This window comes from Girardinichthys multiradiatus, chromosome 14, assembly GCF_021462225.1.
Source record: "Girardinichthys multiradiatus isolate DD_20200921_A chromosome 14, DD_fGirMul_XY1, whole genome shotgun sequence".
In the NCBI taxonomy this organism is placed as follows: domain Eukaryota; kingdom Metazoa; phylum Chordata; class Actinopteri; order Cyprinodontiformes; family Goodeidae; genus Girardinichthys; species Girardinichthys multiradiatus.
The window spans coordinates 25638075-25661564 of NC_061807.1; the positions used below are offsets into that span (position 1 = coordinate 25638075).

The 23490-nt window shown below is 38.1% G+C and overlaps 1 protein-coding gene across 1 annotated transcript in view; it reads right to left on the bottom strand.

The window, feature by feature from the left end:
* The window catches only part of LOC124880495 (glucosidase 2 subunit beta-like), a 234250-nt gene that overhangs the window by 207895 nt on the left and 2865 nt on the right, over positions 1-23490 (bottom strand). The window contains exons 3-6 of the mRNA XM_047385643.1: positions 20729-20824; positions 18564-18621; positions 17585-17702; positions 7813-7942 (exon numbers count right to left, since the gene is read on the bottom strand). Of these exons, the coding sequence (XP_047241599.1) occupies positions 7813-7942; positions 17585-17702; positions 18564-18621; positions 20729-20824 (402 nt within the window). The remainder of the gene's footprint in view (positions 1-7812; positions 7943-17584; positions 17703-18563; positions 18622-20728; positions 20825-23490) is intronic.

The following is a 23490-nucleotide window of genomic DNA, read 5'->3' on the forward strand; positions in this document are numbered from 1 at the left end:
AGACAACAGTGCTACCAACTGCGCCACCGTGCAGCCCAGCTGCGTATGATTGAGTCTAATTGTAAAATGCCTTGAGATGACATTTGCTTGACATGAACAAACTTGGCTGAACTGAATTGAAAAAAATCTAGTGTGTGTTTGATAAATAAGTTTGAAAAGATTTTACAAAACATCTTGACCCAAAACAATATAGCTGTTCAGTTTCTGCAACTCTATTCTAGTTAACAATAAGTGAAGAAAAAAATGCATTTGATAATATATTCCCTCAATACATACAGCATCTGTAATATTAGTGGCCCATTACTTATTTGAACTACTCTCCATTTGCAACCTAATGCACAATATTTTCAACCCATGTCCAGTTGCTGCCTTGCAAAAAAATTGGAGTGCAGAAGGAAGAGAGCTGGTCTCAACCCCTCTTAACTGCAAAGTTATCTATAAAAAAAACAACCATAAGAAGGATAGACGAAGAAGTGGGGGAGAGGAGTGCAGGGAGAAAAAAAATGATGGAGAGGCTTCTGGTGAAGAAGGGGATGGTTGACAGGTAAGAGGATGATAGGCGAGAAAAGAATAATTGGTGGGAAAAAAGGAAAAAAAAGAGAAGGAGGTGGTTGAAGACATTGGGATCTTTAGGCCAGTGGCACATATAGGAGACTATGTTTACTAATGGACACCATCAGTCCTGCACCTATGTTGCCCTGGTGATATCGGCACGCTCTCATAAAATTAGAAAGACATAAAAACAGAGAAAACGGAACATATCAGTCAGCTTTTTTTGTCATTGTGGATTCTAGTCTGCCAGGCAAAGAAAACACACATTTTGCCATCTTTTATACACTAGAAGCAATATTTGACAGGAGTAAAAAATGACCTCTTTCTATGGAAAAAGGTAAAGAAATGGAAACGGCTCAAAAGACTGCATGTTCTGAACTGAGCTTTTTACTTTACTGAAAACAGGAGATGACATAAACAAGAAGAGGAAGCCTGAAAATGTGTGTTTTTAGTTAAATGTCATGTCTAATGTTGAGGGGCTTACAGCAGGAGGATGACTCAGACCGTACATCATATTCTGAGAATACTGTAAAAATATGTTTAAACATAAACAACCAAGCAATTTTAAGTTTCATTAACAGTTTTCAAGATGTACATGACAGTAGGAAACGCTCGACACAAGCTAATATCATGCGGGTTTTTACAGAGATAAGAGGAACAACAGCAACAACAACAAAAAAAAGCCAATCGTTAAACCATTTAATCCAGAACTAATTTAAAGGATTGTCATCAGGAGATTACAGCCAGTAACAACAAAACAGTTCAATTAATTCAAATTTATCACACTATACATATACTATATTTAAAACAAGAAAGAACGAGCCTTCAGAGAGGTAGACAGGGGATTATTGAGGAGTATACAGAAGCAGCTTAAGTCAAGATAAGACAGCAAGGAGGTGTACAGGAAGGACCTGGAGAGCAAGCTCCAGCAAAACAATATCAGAGATGTGTGGTCCGGGATGAAGAAGATCACAGGCTTCAAGCAGAAGGATGATCAGACCGATGGATGTCTGAAGAGAGCCAATGAAATAAACACATTCTTCAATAGGTTCAGTTCAAGAGCAACCTCAAAATCCTTCTCTCCTGCTCACAGCCCAACAGACATCCCACCCTTCTTTGACCCACAGCTTTCCTTTCACACCTAAAAAGTTTTATCTTCCACCTCAGCCATGGACCCTTCTGCTTCTACATGTTTGCCTTCAACCAAATAAGAAGATGCTGATGCTCCCTTAGCCTCCCCCTTCCACCTGTGTGTCTCAAAGTCAGGTGAAGAGACAACTGAACAAGAATAAGGCTTCAAGTCCAGATGGCGTCAGCTGGACAACAAGCTGAGTACAGGGAGCTGGTGGACCGCTTTGTGGCGTGGTGTGGAAACAATCATATCATTTTGAATGTAACTAAAACAAAGGAGATGATTATAGATTTTAAGAGAAACAGGAATAGGTCAAACACTATTTCCCTTATGGAGAAATGGAGGTGGTGGAGGAGTATAAATACCTCGGTGTTCAGCTAGAGAACAGACTGGAGTGGGGATGCAACTGTGGCGCTCTCTACAAGAAGGGACACAGCAGACTACTTCTTAAGGAAGCTTAAGACCTTCAGTGTTTGTAGCAAGATGCTGCATATCTTCTATAAGTCTGTTGTGGAGAGTGTGATCTCTTCTGCAATCATCTACTGGGGAAGCAGCATCAGAGCCAGGGACTTAAAAAAGCTCAACAAGCTGATAAAAGAAGGCTGGCTCTTTTCTGGGGACTCCTCTAGAACAGCTTGACATGATTGTGCAAAGAAAGGATTCTTCATAAACAAAGAACATTATGGAGAACCCTGAGCATCTTCTTTGTGAGACTGTTGTACAACAACCGAGGGTCTTTGGTCAAAAGCTTATTCAAGTCTGCTGTAAGACAGACCGCTACAGGAGATCCTTCCTGCCCACAGCCATCAGCATCTACAACGGCTCTTTGAAGAAACCTGTAAAATATAAGCTACAACAACATTTAATTTCCCTTTGGGATTAATACAATATTTTTGAATTGAAATTATTTTTGTAACACTTGGAATATATTTGCCAACAATTATTGCACTCCAAACAGTCCTTTGGATTTGTATATTGCACACACTGATATTGCAATGACGATATATTCGTGATATATGGTGCAGTCTTATTTATAACACTTTCCAGGCTGATAGAAGTCAGTGACTGTTTCTTATTTGTTCTAATTTTGTTTAGATTTCTGGCCTACTGAGGTTGTTGGACGGTTCTTTGCAAGGGATTCTTGATTTTACTGGTCCGTCAGTAATCAGGCCTGGGTGTGACTAATGAAATTGACCTTGAGCTTTATATAAAAAACGATATTTAGCAAAAGATGGGGCTACTTTTAGATTTGTTTGATGATGTGAAAAATGTCTGTGACAAAAAAAGAAGAAATACTTCTTCAGAGCACTGCATAATGAATGAATGTGTGTGATGATGCAAATTAAATTCCTTTAATATCACAGTTTAAAAACAATGAAACATGGCAAATATATGATTGTTTCGCAAGCTCTAAATGCATGTACTGCATGCAGTAAAAAAGGTTACATTGCTGTTCTGTACCCCCCGCTCTCCATTGTTCTATTTTTTCCAATGTACCACACACATCATAGCACAAGAAACTAATTTTCTTCAAGGGTACAAATAACCTGGTCCTTTCAAGCGTCTCAATAACTGCACACGAAGCCCTGGAGAGAAGTCTGAGTGACAGCAGTGGTAAAACCACAGAGTGTTTAGGTCTACTTGCAGGCTCAGCTGCTTGTTCATCAGGCTTTTCATGCCCATTTTGACGAAGGCCATTAAGGTCATAAAGACAGAAAAAGCACGTTCACATGTTCATGGAACAATCCACGTTCTGACAATCCTGTATTGAACTTTAGGTGTATTTGCAGGTAACGTTTTGTACACACTGTATATAATGTGTATAACAAAAACACAAATTCAATAAGTTATAGGGAACAGATTTTTTTTTTGCAACTTTGCAAGTCAGGAAGAGTTTTGTGGGTCTTTATGAGAGATCCGAGTGCCATTTAAATCTAATTAAAACATTTTTTTTACAGTAATAAAACTTCTCATAATTCTTTCCTTGCACTATCGAGATGCATATTATGATTTCAGGCAGCTCAAAAGGATGCTCAGGGACACGTATTTGCCAAATTACATAAAAAACAACATGACCAGATGTTATAAATTAGAAATGATTACTTCATATGCACTGTCTCTAACAGAAATAAACTATGCATTATAGTAGACAGTAAAGAGTTGCCCGAATAAACTATAGACAGACTGATACAAAACCAAAGTTTAGAGGTGAACAAGTAATATGTGCATCTTGGGGTGAGTAAATGCTTTAATTGGCTACAACCTGCCCTTCACTTCTTACCATCCATTTACATAAATATCTGGATCAGACTCCTACTGATCCAATATCGGTATCAGATCTGATGACGACATCGTTCTTTCTCTCCATGTTCCTGTGTGGCTGCAGGGTACAACATGATAAGAACTTTTCTGGAACTTTCAAAATAAATCGCATTAACCTACTTCCAGCACAGCCAGGAACAGGGAATAACAGCGGACTTCCCGTGACATCACTGTCCGAATAAAAACCCCGCTTTTGCAACAAACTGACCTCTTCCACGTAGGTCCCCAGCGGAACTGGATGGAGGGACACAGCGTGCTAATGTCTCTTTGCTGGCAAACAGACATAACTCTTCAAACTGGATCCGAGGGTGTCATACGATCCCGCGATCATAAGCACTAAGTTAAGTAGGAATGAATTACTGTTTGTGTATCCGGTATTCATTCATGAACCGGGGTCATTAAAGTACAAGCGTTGCTTGACTTTCTCTCTGAGGGCGACAGAAGCAAACTGTGTTCCAGAGAGTTCCCAGCAGAGACCCTGTCTCTACAACGCAGAGTAGAGCAGTTTTCCCGGTCTGAAGGAAGGACAACGGGACCGCATCACCATGGTTACAGCAGTAACGTGCTGATTGGCCGGCCGACAGAATGAGCTACCCCACCCCACAGCTACGTAGGTTAGCTGCAAGTTAACCCTTTGTTCACTGCGGATACTTTCTTCAACTTCGTCGCCCCAGACAACTTTTCCTCAGCACGGTTCACGTAAGAGGTTGTGTTTTGGGCAGAGAGAAATAGTTTAGAATAAAATAATCTAAACATTTTTCATTTTATGATGTTTGGTTTTGTTTGTGTTGAAAACTCAGCCATCTTAGTGCTAGCAGATTATCTGCTCAGCACATGTGCTCCGTTTATGTGTTCTGTTTTTTTTTTTTTCAAAGTTAAGACAAACTTTATTTAAAGGGTCATTTTAAACACAGAAGACTGGCCATAATGCGCCATCCACACTTATGCATTTGAACCCTTTTATTAGTGGTATTTTTAAGGTATGTGTTTGATTCTGATGATAAGCTATAAACTTCTTTTGTTAGCTTTAACCGCTAACAGCTAAGAACACGTGCTCGCCTACTAAAGATCATTCACCCAAAAAGTTGTTAGTTTTCAATCTAGTAAAATAATATTTTCCTAAATATTATTTTACTAAATTTGATAACTAAGCAACACAATTAAGCCCCATTTCTCCAGAAAGATTTGGTTCTTATTTAAAATATTTCATTAAATATTATTTTATTTTACTATTTCCTTAATAATATTTCTTTAAAAATTATTTTAATAAATAAAGGCAGCTAATTAAACACCGTTGAGAATTGGTCATCCAGAAGGTTGGTTTTATTCAGAAAATCTTTCTTTAAAATATTATTTTATTAAAATAATATTTTATCTGATCTTGCATTGTGAATGGTTGTCTAAAGGTATGCCAATTATTGCCGAAGTTAGTTCCAAGACTAACTTAACTTCAATTCAAGATTCTTCAAGATAATCCTTGGTTCTCAAACATAAATAACATTGCATGGTAATGTTGCATCACTCTTTTGGTCAGGGTTTTCAAACATCTTTGATCAACTTGTTTATATTGTACATAGCCCATTAGTCTTCCTTATTCTTTCATTCTGCTTGGTAGTTTATTTGGATTGTTTAGTTGGATTGTTTTAGCATAGTAAAGAGACTGAAATATGTTTGACTTGAGTTGACTTATTTTTGTTAATAAATTCTTGTGTTTTAAGAAATTGTGTGAATTCATTCTGTGTGTGTGCAGAGTTTTGCTGTTCAATAATGTCAGAGCTTGGCTCATCCCTTTTAATTTTGTCCTAATACCATCGCCTTATTGGGCTGGTATTCACAGGACAACCCTTAACAGACCAAAATATTATTTAATAAAATAATAAAGTATTAATATTAAATATTAAATAATATATTCATATTCATTATAACAACATTATATATCACCAGATACATTTAAATGGAATGTTCCAGTCCAGGTTTGACTAGTTCATATATTTTCAGTGTGAAAAATATATGGCTAAATATAAGTGCCAAAATATGCTAATGCCAAAAGGGTGCCGTTACAGGAAGCATTGCTAACTGCTCTGACATTGCTAAGCGCTAATAAGAAATGCTAAAGACAGTTACCAAAAAAGCTTGACTTTATTTTATTGAAACCCTAAACTTCTATTTTTACAAACAGGTTTAGTGTTATTTCTCTCAATCTGTCGCCCACACATAACATTTAGAAAATATAAAATGTCTTTATCACATGTTTTTGACTTGGCTGCACACACAGACCTAGAAAATATACAAGGACTGCTGTTACAGTTAGCAATGGTGTGCTAATGGGGCAAATCTCTAATATAGCATGTTAAAGACCATTACAAAAATGTGTTCACCATAGGTTGTTGACTTTGTTTCAGAAAAATCCTAAATTCCTACTTTCTGAAAGCCACAGAGTTGACAGCAGCAGCTTTGCTCTAATTTGCTATTTTGTTCTAAAGTGCGAGTCTCCAATCCTCAACTCTCAATACTCTTATAGTTCAGATTTATCTGACCTGAAGCTGAATAAAAGGAAAATTCTCACACTTACACATTATCAACCGTGTAAATATAAATAGAACTGTAGATATAGGCAAAATATGCAGCAGTATGACTGACAGTGCCTTTATTAGCTTATACAACACCAGAACCAAAAGCTACACTAAATGTTGAGTTAAAGGAGTTCTGGAAAGAAAAACACCAGTTTCTGCAGATATTTGATGTTCAGATGTTTGTATCTAATAAGAAATAAATAAAATTTAACTTGAATATTAATTCAAAAACACATTCAACATTAGAGATCTCTGTCAATACTTCAGAAGAAGGAGCAAGATGAACAAGACAAGCCATCTCGAGAACAGAAATTAAAACTGATGCTTGTTGCACCCTGAAGATGAGCTGTAATATAAGTAAAGGATGACAGACACAGGAACGATGTGTGCGTGGGGAGCGGGTCTGTCATGGTCAGGAAAGCTCAGCCTGCACAGTGAGAAGCATGATGGATGTGTGCTGCCCCAAGGAAGCGACAATATAAGGAGCATTATTTGCACTCAAAACTTTTCTAGATCAGAGAATCAGCTGCCAACAAAGGATCAAAGAGGTTTTAAAAAAAACTGACAACTTATCAATGAATCATTATTCCATTACTGATTAATGTTTTCTGACACACTAAATGGAAAACATGAGGATATGGGATTGTTCTCCAATCTATGTTCAAAGGTCTGTAGTTTAAATGGCAAAATAAGTTTGAATCTTAAGTATTTATGTCTCTGAAATCTAAAGATTGGAGGTTTTATGCAGTCCCTGCCTGCATTTAATGAGCGTAAATCCTTCACTGCATGAGATGATAGAACCCAGTCCCTTTCCTCACGACTTTCTGTACCAACACATACACAAGTCAGAGCGTCACTTAAATGCCAGGCCAGCTTGTGCTTGCAGCGATAAGGGAATTTTCCTGTGACTCATATGCAATGTCTCTCTGAAGGTTTGAGGTACGTAAAAAGAGCGTGGAAGGAATGCAGTTTGCAGCTGCTCAGCAATCTTTTTCCAAGTCAATTAATTTCCACTGCAAAGGAATCTGCACTTAACCTTTCCATTTTTTCCCGTCTGATGTTCAACAACCTGATCCGAGCTGCTCAGCCTGTTTACGTTTGCTCCAGTAAGGCTGAGCAGACATGAAATGGAAGCTGCCCTGTAGCCAAAACGAAGGCCCAACTATGTAGACTGGAACAATTTTGCAAAATGAGCAAAAGTCTGGAAATGGGTTCCAAAAATAGAACTCTTACCTTTATCCCCTGCTTTCAGAGCCTTTACCGTTTTCTCTTTTAGCCAGTCAGCCTCATGTTTCCTCCTCCTGTGCTCCTCTAATCTGATCTGCAGATCTTCAGCAGCCCGCTGAAGCTCTCGGAGCTGTGCCTGCAGAGAGAAAACAAGGCAAACATGATTAGATCAAACCTTCTTAGTCATAATTTAAGGGTTTTGTGATTTTTTTCTTGTGCAAGAACTGCAAGGTTCCTAGCTGACATGCACAGCACTTTAGTCATATTTTGGGTCAATTGCATAAAACTGAAGCTGGCAGGGCCATGAATTCTTACTAGGATCCTTACATTCTTCTAATGAAGAAATGCAAATAATGGCCTTCTCCAGAAGGGACTGAAATAAAAGATTGCCATGTTTTATTTTCCCCAGAGCATCCCCTGGTTCTTCTGGTGCTTTTTTTTTTTCAAAACAAGAGATTGATTCACATTGGATATACTCAGTCCAGAGAGCTAATTTTTTAGACTGAATGAGCATCAGTTCTGAGGCGATGACTCTCTGCTGGCAAAAGGTGAGCTGCTCCCCTTTATTCGGGGGTCAGTCTCTGCTTCAAGCAGAGGAGTTCAGCTATCTTGACATCTTGCTTGTGACCGAGGGAGGGTCAAAATGTGAGATGACTGGGGCTTTGATAACCTTATTCCTAAAAGATGAAAAGTTCAGAAAACAAAAATAAGTTGGACCAAAACTCTTAGGTTTATACTGTCTAACTGTTGCTTATGTTCAACTTTTACATGTAAGAAATGTCAAAAGCAGATGTTATGCCAGAGCAAATTAGGTTAGCTTCTAAAGTCAGTGCCCAGTAACCTCTTGCAGTTTTCTTCTGACTCTTCTCTCCTTAAATTAGTTTGTATTTATATCTGCATCAGTACATCCACCTCCTGACCACAGACAACCTGTTTATTTACCAAAAACATATTCAACAGTGGCTGTTTTTGCATCATGGACTCATTAAATCAGCTCTATCAGACTGACAGCTGATAAAGCCCAAGCACAACTTATCATCATTCTCTGTAACAGAGCAATTTGCATCAAAGAGGACCAGCTTCCTTTCTGCAAATGTGTGTCCATGCATGCGCTTGTGTGTCGACCCTGCCTTCCATTCCCTCCTCAGAGACTCATGTGATGCACTGATGGATTCTGGGGGTTTCAGCCAGGGATGACTACCTTTCTAGGCCACGCTGTTTTCTCGGGTACCTTTAGTCCGCAGCAGTGATTTATGGGCTCAATTACCAGAGCACAAGAAGAATTTCTACTTGTGAAGAAGAACACAACTAAAATGTAAGAAACTCTCAAAAAGAAATTTCTATAAACAACCTCATAAAAGCTAGGTTCCAAAAGCTTTTGTTTGCACGATCAAGATCTTGCACAATACGTTATTTTGTTCAAAACAATTGCCAAAACCTAAAAATAGACTGCACTTTTGTCTGAAACTGACAAAATTTGAAGAATTTGGAAAATACATAAAAACTAGCAATTTCTCCCCGATATATGCTACTGAGCCTGGAATATACAAAGCTTCTTAAATAAGCATGTCACTGAAAGCCAGTTTCAATTTAATAACATTTTGTGCACAGATTATATTGAATAAAGGGCTAAATTTTGGTTGAAATCTTTTGATAAAAGAAGATTTTTCTTTAAACCTTGAACTAACAGAAGGAAGAGTTCACTTTTGAGACATTGTGTAAGGTTTGTGTAGTGGAGAGAGGATTATCATGAAGTGTAGAAATGCTGGAAGCACTGGGTGACACCTGATCACACTTGAGCCCTAATCTGCCATTTGGGGGGGTGGGGGGGGGGGGGGGAATAAGTATGCATGTCAGTAAGAAAAATAAAGAAACAGATTTCTGAAATGCTCTTTAACAAACACTGTTCTCTGAAGGGTTTAAAAATGCCTTGTAACTAGGTGATTTCTAAACAGTGCATTTTAGTGCATGAGGATCGAGGGTAACCCTGTAAAATCTGGTGCTGCAGCAACGACGAGTCCTTCAGCATCCAAACAATGTATTATAAAAGGGGTATAAAAGGGGTTGTAATTGAAAGTTGGCCAATGCCAACATTCCATTACAGCCATTTAATAATTAGAATTAAATATTAAATAAATATTCATTAAATAATTTTAATAAAAAAGTTGACCTCATATAAATATTCATTCAACACGGATGTATATAGTGTCTACTGAAAATTATGTTCATGTACTGTACAGTATATAAACTTAGTATTTGCTCAATGGTCCTTCTGCATGAATTACTGCATCAATGCAGCATGGCATGGAGGCGATCAGCCTGTGGCTCTACTGAGGTGTTCAGGAAGCCCAGGTCGCTTTAATGGCTCTGGTGTCTCTCATATTCTTCTGAACAATACTCTAAAGATTCTATATGGGGTTTGGTCTGGTAAGTTTGCTGGTAATTTAAGTATTATACTTCTGGCAGTGTGGGCAGGTGCCAAGTTCTGCTGAACAAACATCGGACCTCACTATGGATTCTGTGCCACTCTGTTCTTCCAGATTCTGGGACCTTGATTTGCAAATGATATACAAAAATGCACTTTGATCTGACAGAAGGACTTTGGACCGCAACAATCTAGTCCTATTTCTCTGTGGCCCAGGAAAGACGCTTCTGACTTCGTCCGTCTTTGTGTAGCGGCCCTTGAACGGACTACAGCTGCTGGCTATGTCTTGCGAATCTACTCCAAATTCTTGAATTTGCTTTGCGCCACAAACCTCATCGCTGCAGTTATCCCTGTCGGACCTTCTTCTACCACACTTTTTCCTTCCACACCACTTTCCATTAATATGCTTGGATACAGTATGATGTGAGTAGCCAGCTTCTTGAAACTGCGTGTGTACAAAATGTATTCAATATACAATTCCCATTTATGTGTTTAGAATTTGTAATATTTAGAATTGAATTTTTTTAATATCTTAACTTTTTCATAACGCTCTAATAAACTGAGATGTATTTACAATGACACCACCTCAAGAGACCGTTTAAATGGACAAATACAAATTAAAATTTTCTTCAGGACTAAAGGTTTGTAAGGGTTAAATGCAAAAATAAAAAAACAAGCAGCAGAGGAAATTCAATTAATGTCATCTCTGAAATTTTTGTTACGCAAGATGGCACTCCAGCCTTGAATTCTGACACATATTTTTGCTATGCTTTCTTAGTCTAATGCATTTTTAATATAGGTTCAGCATTCATTAGATACTTAATGACGGCATCCAAAATAGGACCTATGTTCAACCAAAAACTAAGACTCAGTCAGGCAACAGCAAGCCACAACAAACATGCTAAGATAAATATTTAAGGAAGTCACGAATGGACACCTTATAAATAATAAGACCGAAGATGTTCATAAATATCTTGAAATAACCTCTGGCAGAGAATGGCAACATCTTAAAATCAGAGCGAGACACATGCTAAAAAAACTCAACACAGTTTATGACTAAATAGACAACATTCAGCCACCCATAGACAGGGCAAAAAAACCATTAGCACCTGCTATATATATATATATATATATATATATATATATATATATATATATATATATATATATATACAGACACACAGTACAGACCCAACGTTTAGACACACCTTCTCATTCAAAGAGTTTTCTTTATTTTCATGACTATAAATATTGTATCTTCACACTGAAGGCATCAAAACTATGAATTAACACATGTGGAATTATATACTGAACAAAAAAGTGTGAAACAACTGAAAATATGTCTTATATTCTAGGTTCTTCAAAGTAGCACCTTTTGCTTTGATTACTGCTCTGCACACTCTTGGCATTCTGTTGACGAGCTTCAAGAGGTAGTCACCTGAAATGGTTTTCCAACAGTCTTGAAGGAGTTCCCAGAGATGCTTAGTACTTGTTGGCCCTTTTGCCTTCACTCTGCGGTCCAGCTCACCCCAAACCATCTCGACTGGGTTCAGGTCCGGTGACTGTGGAGGCCAGGTCATCTGGCGCAGCACCCCATCACTCTCCTTCTTGGTCAAATAGCCCTTACACAGCCTGGAGGTGTGTTTGGGGTCATTGTCCTGTTGAAAAATAAATGATGGTCCAACTAAACGCAAACTGGATGGAATAGCATGCCGCTGCAAGATGCTGTGGTAGCCATGCTGGTTCAGTATGCCTTCAATTTTGAATAAATCCCCAAGAGTGTCACCAGCAAAGCACCCCCACACCATCACACCTCCTCCTCCATGCCACCAAAGATCTCAAACTTGGACTCATCAGACCAAAGCAAAGATTAATGTCCATTAATGTCCATTCCTTGTGTTCTTTAGCCCAAACAAGTCTCTTCTGCTTGTTGCCTGTCCTCAGCAGTGGTTTCCTAGCACCTATTTTACCATGAAGGCCTGATTCACACAGTCTCCTCTTAACAGTTGTTCTAGAGATGTGTCTGCTGCTAGAACTCTGTGTGGCATTGACCTGTTCTCTAATCTGAGCTGCTGTTAACCTGCGATTTCTGAGGCTGGTGACTCGGATGAACTTATCGTCTGCAGCAGAGGTGACTCTTGGTCTTCCTTTCCTGGGGCGGTCCTCATGTGAGCCAGTTTCTTTGTAGCGCTTGATGGTTTTTGCGACTGCACTTGGGGACACTTTCAAAAGTTTTCCCAATTGCTCGGACTGACTGAACTTCATTTCTTAAAGTAATGATGGCCACTCATTTTTCTTTACTTAGCTGCTTTTTTCTTGACAGTAATACAAATTCTAACAGTATATACAGTAGGACTATCAGCTGTGCACTGTATCCACCTCCTGCACAACACAACTGATGGTCCCAACCCCATTTATAAGGCTTGAAATCCCACTTATTAAACCTGACAGGCCACACCTGTGAAGTGAAAACCATTTCAGGTGACTACCTCTTGAAGCTCATCAACAGAATGACAAGAGTGTGTGGAGCAGTAATCAAAGCAAAAGGTGCTACTTTGAAGAACCTAGAATATAAGACATATTTTCAGTTGTTTCACACTTTTTTGTTCAGTATATAATTCCACATGTGTTAATTCATAGTTTTGATGCCTTCAGTGTGAAGCTACAATATTCATAGTCATGAAAATAAAGAAAACTCTTTGAATGAGAAGGTCTGTCCAAACCTTTGGTCTGTACTGTATATATAATTTTTTTTAACCCTTAATACTTGCCACCAAATGCTAAAACTGACATAGGCAGTACATAAAAAAACATAAATCTTTTATCGCTATGGTACCATATTAAAAGAAAAGTGAATCTCCTCAATTGTGTAAGGTTTTCTAGATCATAACATAATAAAGCCGTTACTCATCATCCTAGATTATCTAACAATGCATTTTGGTTTGGGTCTAAACGTGAAGAAATGAATCACACTATGTGAAACATCAAGTCCTGTTAGGTCTTTGAAGGGTATGTGTCACAGTCTTGTCTTTTTGTACATTCAAGAGCTGGCCATCTCAGGATGAAAGTTCAGGGCTCCACATACGGCCTGCATGGCCCTAAGGGTTCAAATAAATATTATCTCATTGTCACAATATGTCTGCACCCAGTTGGTACAGCCTGACATCTCATCACTGACAGAGGGGATGAAAGATCAAGGTGGCAGTTGATATTTTTGTGGAAAATATATATATTTTGTCTTTTTCAATAACATTACTAATAATGAAGAGATAAATAAGCAAGTTCATTCTTTTGCTGTTTGTGCACAATCCTGCATAAGCGGTTTTGTTGGTGCAACAAAATATGTCCTAGGAAACAATGTTGTGAAAGATTGCAATATAGTGCACATAATGCATAATACAGGTCCTTCTCAAAATATTAGCATATTGTGATAAAGTTCATTATTTTCCATAATGTCATGATGAAAATTTAACATTGATATATTTTAGATTCATTGCACACTAACTGAAATATTTCAGGTCTTTTATTGTCTTAATACGGATGATTTTGGCATACAGCTCATGAAAACCCAAAATTTCTATCTCACAAAACTAGCATATTTCATCCGACCAATAAAAGAAAAGTGTTTTTAATACAAAAAACGTCAACCTTCAAATAATCATGTACAGTTATGCACTCAATACTTGGTCGGGAATCCTTTGGCAGAAATGACTGCTTCAATGCGGCGTGGCATGGAGGCAATCAGCCTGTGGCACTGCTGAGGTCTTATGGAGGCCCAGGATGCTTCGATAGCGGCCTTTAGCTCATCCAGAGTGTTGGGTCTTGAGTCTCTCAACGTTCTCTTCACAATATCCCACAGATTCTCTATGGGGTTCAGGTCAGGAGAGTTGGCAGGCCAATTGAGCACAGTGATACCATGGTCAGTAAACCATTTACCAGTGGTTTTGGCACTGTGAGCAGGTGCCAGGTCGTGCTGAAAAATGAAATCTTCATCTCCATAAAGCTTTTCAGCAGATGGAAGCATGAAGTGCTCCAAAATCTCCTGATAGCTAGCTGCATTGACCCTGCCCTTGATAAAACACAGTGGACCAACACCAGCAGCTGACACGGCACCCCAGACCATCACTGACTGTGGGTACTTGACACTGGACTTCTGGCATTTTGGCATTTCCTTCTCCCCAGTCTTCCTCCAGACTCTGGCACCTTGATTTCCGAATGACATGCAGAATTTGCTTTCATCCGAAAAAAGTACTTTGGACCACTGAGCAACAGTCCAGTGCTGCTTCTCTGTAGCCCAGGTCAGGCGCTTCTGCCGCTGTTTCTGGTTCAAAAGTGGCTTGACCTGGGGAATGCGGCACCTGCAGCCCATTTCCTGCACACGCCTGTGCACGGTGGCTCTGGATGTTTCTACTCGAGACTCAGTCCACTGCTTCCGCAGGTCCCCCAAGGTCTGGAATCGGCCCTTCTCCACAATCTTCCTCAGGGTCCGGTCACCTCTTCTCGTTGTGCAGCGTTTTCTGCCACACTTTTTCCTTCCTACAGACTTCCCACTGAGGTGCCTTGATACAGCACTCTGGGAACAGCCTATTTGTTCAGAAATTTCTTTCTGTGTCTTACCCTCTTGCTTGAAGGTGTCAATAGTGGCCTTCTGGACAGCAGTCAGGTCGGCAGTCTTACCCATGATTGGGGTTTTGAGTAATGAACCAGGCTGGGAGTTTTAAAGGCTTCAGGAATCTTTTGCAGGTGTTTAGAGTTAACTCGTTGATTCAGATGATTAGGTTCATAGCTCGTTTAGAGACCCTTTTAATGATATGCTAATTTTGTGAAATAAGAATTTTGGGTTTTCATGAGCTGTATGCCAAAATCATCCGTATTAAGACAATAAAAGACCTGAAATATTTCAGTTAGTGTGCAATGAATCTAAAATATATGAATGTTAAATTTTCATCATTACATTATGGAAAATAATTAACTTTATCACAATATGCTAATATTTTGAGAAGGACCTGTATAATATGCACAGGATAATGACAAGAAAAACATACATATTTAAGCAAGAGGAAAGATGAATCTCCAGAAAAAAGGAGAAGTAAGGTTTGTATTATAAACTGGCTCTGACTGTGCAAGAGGCGTATGTAACAGCAGGTGCTGTGAACATGAATACTAAAACAGCACCGCAGAGCGCAAGCTGCTCACTCCAAAGAGAAATCCTCAGGATCCAGCACATCTGAAAGAAAATTAACCTTGACGTCCCCCTTTCCTCGAGTGTGTTAGCCAGCTAGCCAGGTGATAACAGTGCAGTTACAATGTGATAGCGCACACAAGTGAGGGGAAAAGTTAATACGATGTGCAAAGGACAACAACAACAAACAGAATCTTCACAAGGATGCAGCAAATTAAGAGCAGCCTGCACATTTTTATGACCATATTAGAGGACACTGGTATGCTTTTCACACGTCTTGCAAAGGCCTAGCTTGAAAATTTGCACATAACATCCTAAAATTAGGGGGGAAAATGCAAATTCTGTCCTCATTATATTATGTTTTCAACTTAACACAATGCTTTGGGGAACAAATCTGTAATATTTTTTTCTCAGGTTGACTCTAGACTTCATCTGTGTTTCTCTCATCAGCTAATTTAAGCATTATCTTTAATTTGATGCAGGGTTAAAAATGAAACACACCACATGAATAATTCTTCAACAATAATGATTTCAAAAACATTTTCTGAACTTGCAATTCAGCCAAGTTGATAAAATAGAGATGCACCGATCAGACTTAGGTCCAGTTTTTGGAAAGCTGTGACCTGACAGTACCAATGTTAGCAGACTCACTTTTCCATTCAAGAACTATTATGTAAGAAGATATAAGAAAGGCATTCAAAAACTATTTCCTACCGCCGTCATACCTAAACAGACAATTACGTAGATAAGCACCATGTGTGAGAGATCACTCGACATAAACCAGTGTTTTACTATTTCAAAACAAAAAGAATATGATTTGAATGACAAGTTGAAATTTTAAACCATTTTTAGTATTTATATTAGCGATTAGCTCAGTAAGCATTACAAAAATACTTTAGTCTTTATGTGTAGATTTCAGAGAATGCATGTCCTCATCTTAACTCAGTGATTTCCTAAAGGCTGCAAACATTGCACACTAAAGAATGTTCCATAACAGAGACTGAAAGATTGATGGGGTAAAACAGAGCACTTTTCCTCATATATTTGGCCTTTTTGTTTTTTGCTAAAAGTACTGCTCTCACGGACTCTAGCAGGCTGCATGAAATGCAGACATGTCATAGAAAACAGTTATACTTTCTTACACCTTTTGTGCTTTCTTTATTTAACCACCTCAAAGTACTGAAACGCTAGGTAACTTTAGGTCATTTTCATTTTTTAACAGCATCCACACTAAAGAGTGTTTCTGCAACCCAATAGCTCTTGCCCCTGGCAGATTTAGGTTTAAAGCATTATTTTAATTTTACCAACATATTTCTTTTTATTAGAAGTAATATTAACATTTTGCAGTCCTGACTTCAGTTATATAGCAAATCCCTGGAGGGAGCTCATCACCGAAGATAAATGGTCAAAATGTCACAGAAACATGGCAAAGCCTGGTCAGCAATTAAAAGAAGGGTTTGATTTCTGTAATGTCAATAAGGAATTTCAAGCTGATTATGAAAAGGAGTATAAATAATTTTTCACATGCCATTTTTTATAAAATGTAAACAAAAACAAACACGTTTTCCAATACTGATCCTCCTGTTACATTGTTTTGTTTGTTCTTTTGAGGGATCCCCTTCTCATTTCCTGTCAGACAAAAACTTTATGCTTATATGAAGAAATATTTAAATCTAAATTGTGAGGGTATGAATAATTCTGAGATTGGTCATCAGCAGATTTCTTGGGGCACCTTTATATACAACATTTAAAATAAACTGTAAAAAATGGAGAGAACACAGGAGCTACAAAATATATCGAGTTGCAATCATCATTGCAAAAGTAAACTAGGATGCAATTTTTAACAAGATATTACATTTCCAGAAGCATAAAGTCACACTCTCCAAACTACTAACATATTCGGCCAGTTAGAAGGACTCTTTGCTTTTGATGTCCATATTAGATGTATATTTTTATCAGCTTAGGTGCTGAAGCACACAGAAAACAGTGGGTACATTGTTATAATGCTAAAAAAAGAAAATAGTTAAGATAATATCAATTAATGGTAATCAATTTAGTCATCACATTATTTCACAATTGTATAAAAACAGCATGTTTTCTTGAAATTGTGTCACAAAAGAGAAAACATTTATCTTTTACCACAACTTAAATTTGTATTACTTTATCATTACCTGTTTCTCCCTCCAGAGCAGCACCCCCTCCTCAATCAGCTGCTGCTTGAGTCTCAAACCCTCATCCAAGGTCTTCATTTGACCCTCCACATACGCCCGCTCTTTCTGTCCCAGATTCCTGGACGAAAAGACAACAGAGGGGACGCACAGAGCCATCATTACTGATGAAAACCTCAGCCTCCCAGGCTTCGGTCACCCAAGATGCAGCAATCTTTTAAGGGCTGCGGTGCGGCAGAAATCCAAATAGGGTAGGGTTAAAAAACAGAGTAAATAAGATGCGATGTGGTGGAGTTAAATCATTTTTGAAGTCTGGCAAACAGAATGTGAGCCAGGACCTTGTGGAAACATAATGAGAAAAACTCTGCTTATATATGGGTTTTTTTTTTTTAGAAAGACAGGAAATAAATGAAACAAATAAAGGACTCTCAACAAAATAAGTGGGTTAGTGTGCATTTACACAGCAGCTTACATTCCTGCATCTCAGAATGGTCAAACCTGGCACGAAGCAAAGAAGACATAACAAATGTTGCCTTTTATTTAAATTAGAAAAATCACTATTCACAAAAGCCCTTGTTATGATAAAGGACATTTCGATTTTGTGTGCGTCAAACTTAAGAAATAAATCTAAAATAAATGAAACCTGTGAGTCAAAACTTGCCTTTAACATGCATTAACTCTGCATATATCACTAGACAAAGTCTGAAACTACACAGGTTGTTTTAATCATAGAGATACAATGCCCCCTGGTGGCACAACGATTAAGTTACCACTGTTGTTCAGGTATGGTTAACAGCTCCTCGTGCAGTTGCTGTGATAAAATCCTCCTGTTAAAAGCTCTGTAAATAAAAAAAATAAAAAGACTTTGTCCCAGATGTTCTGTTCCAAATCAAGCCAGAAATCACCTTCACCATCTGATTTCCTATGAAGAAAAAACTGGGTCATTTTACAGCTACTGAATCTCAGTTTTGATCCAACTTACCAGCAGGTGTTCTGGCAGCGAGCGTGGCTGTTGTATTCATCTGAAGCGTCGCAGCAATCTGCCGCGAGACGCAGGAAAAACCAATCCAATCCACATAAAAAGAAAACAGAATGTTAGCAATGAGAACAATATGTCACTACTCTAAACCAAGGGATTAAAATCATCTCCTAAAACCAGAAATGAGGAAAAACAGCAGAACAATAAATTAGAATATACTGAAGAACAATTAGAAATATTTATGATATTTTTTTTAAGGTTTGCCTTAGCGAATGTAATTAATCTTTACAGCATCAACAATATTTGTTAATTCTTCATAACTTCTCTAAATTGTTCTGCCATGCTAGTTAAGAAGCTCTACATCAGCAGTACTCTCACTGTTTTATAACAAGTACCACATTAGTCATTTCTTTTTAAAATATAACAAAACAAATGAATAGAAAGGCCCCAGAAGAATCAGAGTAGGAAAATCAAGGATTTCTCACTGACCCTGAGCTCAAAATCTGTCTTTCAGTGTTTAACTCTGTCTCTCCTAGGCATAGCTACTGGCTGAGCTTCTACTGGGACTAACTGTATGTGCTCTTTCATACTCTACACTTGAAAACTGGCTCAGAGTTCATCTGCTTAGCTGTCTTTCTCTCCTAGATGAAGCCTCTAAAGGAGCTATAACCATTAATGTTTCACTTTTCTTTCACATAGAAAGTACTCCTGGATCAGTGCTTCTTTCTTCTCTTTGTGTCTCTGGTCTGTTCTCTCAAACCCCCAGTGGGTCGTGGCAGATGGCCGCTCACACTGAGCCTGGTTCTGCTGGAGGTTTCTTCCTGTTAAAAGGGAGTTTTTCCTCTCCACTGTCGCTACATGCATGCTCAGTATGAGGGATTACTGCAAAGTCAACGCCAGTGACTGTCCACTGTCTCTACATGCTCATCCAGGAGGAATGAATGCTGCAAGTCACTGACTGGATGTAATCTGCTTGGGTTTCCTTAAATAGAAAACATTTTAACCAATTTGAGGAGCCTGTTAGTCCACTGTATTTTATGAAGTCCAACGTCTTCTACCATTAAAGTTTCAGATCCCTTCATGGCACACTGCTAAAAGTAACAATGGCTGTATTATTCACAGTAGTTCCACTGTTTCTGAATAGCCAGCAAACTCTGACCTAAACCCCATATGGCAATTACAAAAATGTGTGCAGATAAAATGATATACTGTGTAGATTATGTCTTTATCAATCTATTGTTCAGTCTATTTTGCAGAGGGGAATAGACTGGGCCAGTGACTCTTCATTTTTAAAGATGAAGATGAGGTCTTTGTGCCTACATCATATCTCTCTCTGATTCACAGAGGGTCTCTTAACATCAACCACTTATAATATCCGCTGCATGGCGCGTTGCAAGTCCTCTGATCTGGCTTTGCTCAGATGTTTCAATAGTAAGGCGTACGCAGTGTGAAATGTCACAACTATCCAGAACCCTAAAAAGAAAAGGAGCAGGACAACCCATTTGAACTACAGATGAGATGAGGAAAAGTGGTGATGTGTTTGGCTTTTAAGTGGGTATGGTGACAGGATGAAAAGACAAGTGGGGGGAGAACAAAAGACAAATGGAACAGGTAAGAAAAGCTTAAGGAAATGGTTCATTTTGTTCTTCTGATTGCTGCATGTGGTCTAATTATGCCTCTATGACTATATACAGTATGTGCTCCATGAGATTAACTAGCATAGAAAGCTACTGAAGAACAAAAAGCAGAAGAGAAGGGTGGTGAAAAACCATCTATTACAGCAAAGTGTGGCATTTGGGTTTTAAGCAGCAATAAAGAATAAATTTTAGGGGAAAAAAACGGAAGTGGAAGAATTAAAGCACTCTTTGGTCACATTTGCTCCCACCTTAACAGCAAATAAGATATACCTGCTTGTCCATGTCTGCAGAACTTTAATTCGTTGGATTCAAACCTCCAACTCCTCTGAGAAAGTTTGTTTCAATACCAATCTAAACCTGCATACAACTGGATTGTTTTATTTTTGTTCAACACATCCATAAATTATTAGACCTGAAACAATGTACTTCAGGAGAGGACCAAAACCTGGTGCAGAGTTTATTAAAGTTGCTTCTCATAAGAGTATTTTTCATTTTTTACCAGTATGACCTGACATAAAGTGACAGCCTTACCGCAGATGCCGTCATTGACTCTTGATGATGGGATGTAGTGCGGCCTAAAGCCCAGGTTGGTGCAGTAGAATCGACCACGAGGACATGCCGAGGTGCCTGTATGGAGCCAGGTTAAGAAGAAGAATGAAAATTAAAAACTTGTTTTTATTATAAGATTTAGGTCTAGGAACAAGGAGAGGATGATTTTGTGTCTGTTGAACCATTTCTGTGCTGAGTTGGCCATATGCTTTGGATCGTTATGCTGTTTACAGACCCAGTGACCATCCACATTCAGTTATTAGGTAGAGGCTACTAGGCTTTCTTTAAATGTTCTAGCATTTTGAAGAGTCCCAAGCATATGAAGGAGAAACAGGCCCACAGCATTACAGATCCTCCACCATACCTAACAATGGGCCAGAACTGCTTTTCCACATATTTATGTTTTGTTTTAAACCAGATCCACCTAAAGTGTGTCCTGCAAAAAAAAATCTTAACCTTGGTCTCCCAATGGTTTGGCATGAAAAGTGTCAAATGACCGAACTGGTGGTCCTTAGATGCTCTCCAACATAGACCCTTAATATTTGCTTAACCTAACTTATCACCTTCCTGGCAAAATAAACTCATTTTACAATTACAGCTTTTTTATACGAGTTTATTTTATCATTGCTGTAATGCAGAAATGCATGTTCTCTTGTCTTTCTCGTTTTGAAGACTCACTCTCTGTGTTACCTCAGTTTTCTGCCCTACTAAAACAAAAATCATGGAATTGTAATATAGGGTTCCTAGATGCTCTGTTCAACATAGAAAAGTATTAATTAAATAAAGCTTCTGCAAAAATTTGTTTTAAAAAGGAATTGTTGGCAACTGTACAAAAAAAACCCATTTCTTAACATGGCATTTTCTTCCTCACGGAAAACAAAATATACTTAAATTAAAAACTGTATATTCTCACTATTTCTTTGGTGTGAGATAATGCTGCAGCCATAAAAGATAATTTTTTTAGAAGGACCTATAAACATTTTTAAGGGGAGGGCCAACAAGTCAGGAGAGGGTTTTACATGCCTTCATTTTCTTGTGTTATTTGCATGCCCATGCATCTGTTCTTACAGGTGTTTCCTTTTTCCAGCTGCTTAAATTTATTTCTGATTCATATTTCAATTTGGGATTTCATTCATTCAACAAAGGCAACAGTCTGTAACTGTTTGAACCAGTTAGTAAAAGGCAAAAATATATTTCTGTGGAATAAGTAAACCTTTAATCCTAGTTTGGATGCAAATGCTGAACTATTTCCAACCTTGTTTTGAATATGAAAACCATTCATGAGAAAAATGGACAGTTATATCTTATCTAGCCAGAGGTTTGTCGGAGAGTCACCTCTATTATCTCTCGTTTTCACTAGACTGCAGCTGATGTAAAACTCCACCACTCTGCAGGCTTGATGATATAGGCACACTCAACATGAGCTCGGTTTGGCATCATTAACCCCCTACTTGTTCTGCTCCTCTTGTGCGTAGCGGTGAAAGAGGGTTATTATAGTACTTACCCTGATGCTAGCAATGGCACAGTTTATTAATGACCCTATCAGCAGACCACATACCTCAAACCACATTTACAGAAAACTTTTTAAATTGGAGGCAAAAGCTTTAAACTGTTCTTCTTTACAATTGAATAACAAAATAATCTGTTTATTTTTGAATTCACAAACTTCGATGTATTTTAAAAAGTTTAACAAAATTCTTTGGAGAAATTAAAAGGTAATTACAATATTTCAGCAATATTTTCACAGGATTCATTTCCTTGTCATAAATTCTAGGGGTGCACTGATTGCAGTTTTCAGGCCGATCACCGATCTTTAAAAGCCTGACCTGCCGATTCTGATTTCGGCTGGTACCATTTTTTTGTATATATATATATATATATATATATATATACACACATATATAAATAACTGACACTTTCAAGTGTTATAAAGTCACAATACACCTTTATTGCTCCAATCTTATTTTATTGGAAAACATTGAATAATATCCATTGAATAATACAAACTTGTTTTAGCTGAACATGAAGCTGTGCTCCCAAATATAAATGAAACGTTTAGAGAATTGCAGTTCCTATAGTCTTTCATTTTTGTCTCTATACGTTTCTAAAATCAACGTGGCATGATCTGAACGATTGTTTTCCAGGGTGGTGTGATGACACAACAAACCACTTCAATGGATGCACCCCACTAATATTTAGACAAATGTTGCTTAGCAAGTTGCAGAGAAATCAAACACTTTTTGCTTCCAATTAACATCGTCCTGGCATAATTCTGGTAGGATGTTTGACCCGTCTGCTTGGCAGAATTGGTAGAGAACATTTCAATTGCGTCCTTTCCTGTAAAAGTCAAGACTTTAAGCATAACGCATACATGTTCTACAGATTGTTCTGTAGCTTGATGTTGGCTTTTTGAAAGGAGTGTGGGATCATTGACCTTTGAGCACCAAACATATCAAAGTTACCCCCATCTGACCCAAGCTGTAGCCACATATGAAAGTGAATTGATCAGGATGTTTGGAAAACATCCTGATCAATTCAGGATCACCAAAGATCATAAACTGGAAATTCAAAATCAAACTGGACTGAGATGGCCCTAACTAATAAAGAGGTGCCTGGTTTAAAATAGACACATTCTTCTTCTTCCTTCTTCTTTTAGGGCTCCTGGAAACCAATCAATTAGATTAACTTTTACTAATTTTCACAAGTAGAGTGAACAACTAGAATAATGCTAGGACCTTAAACAT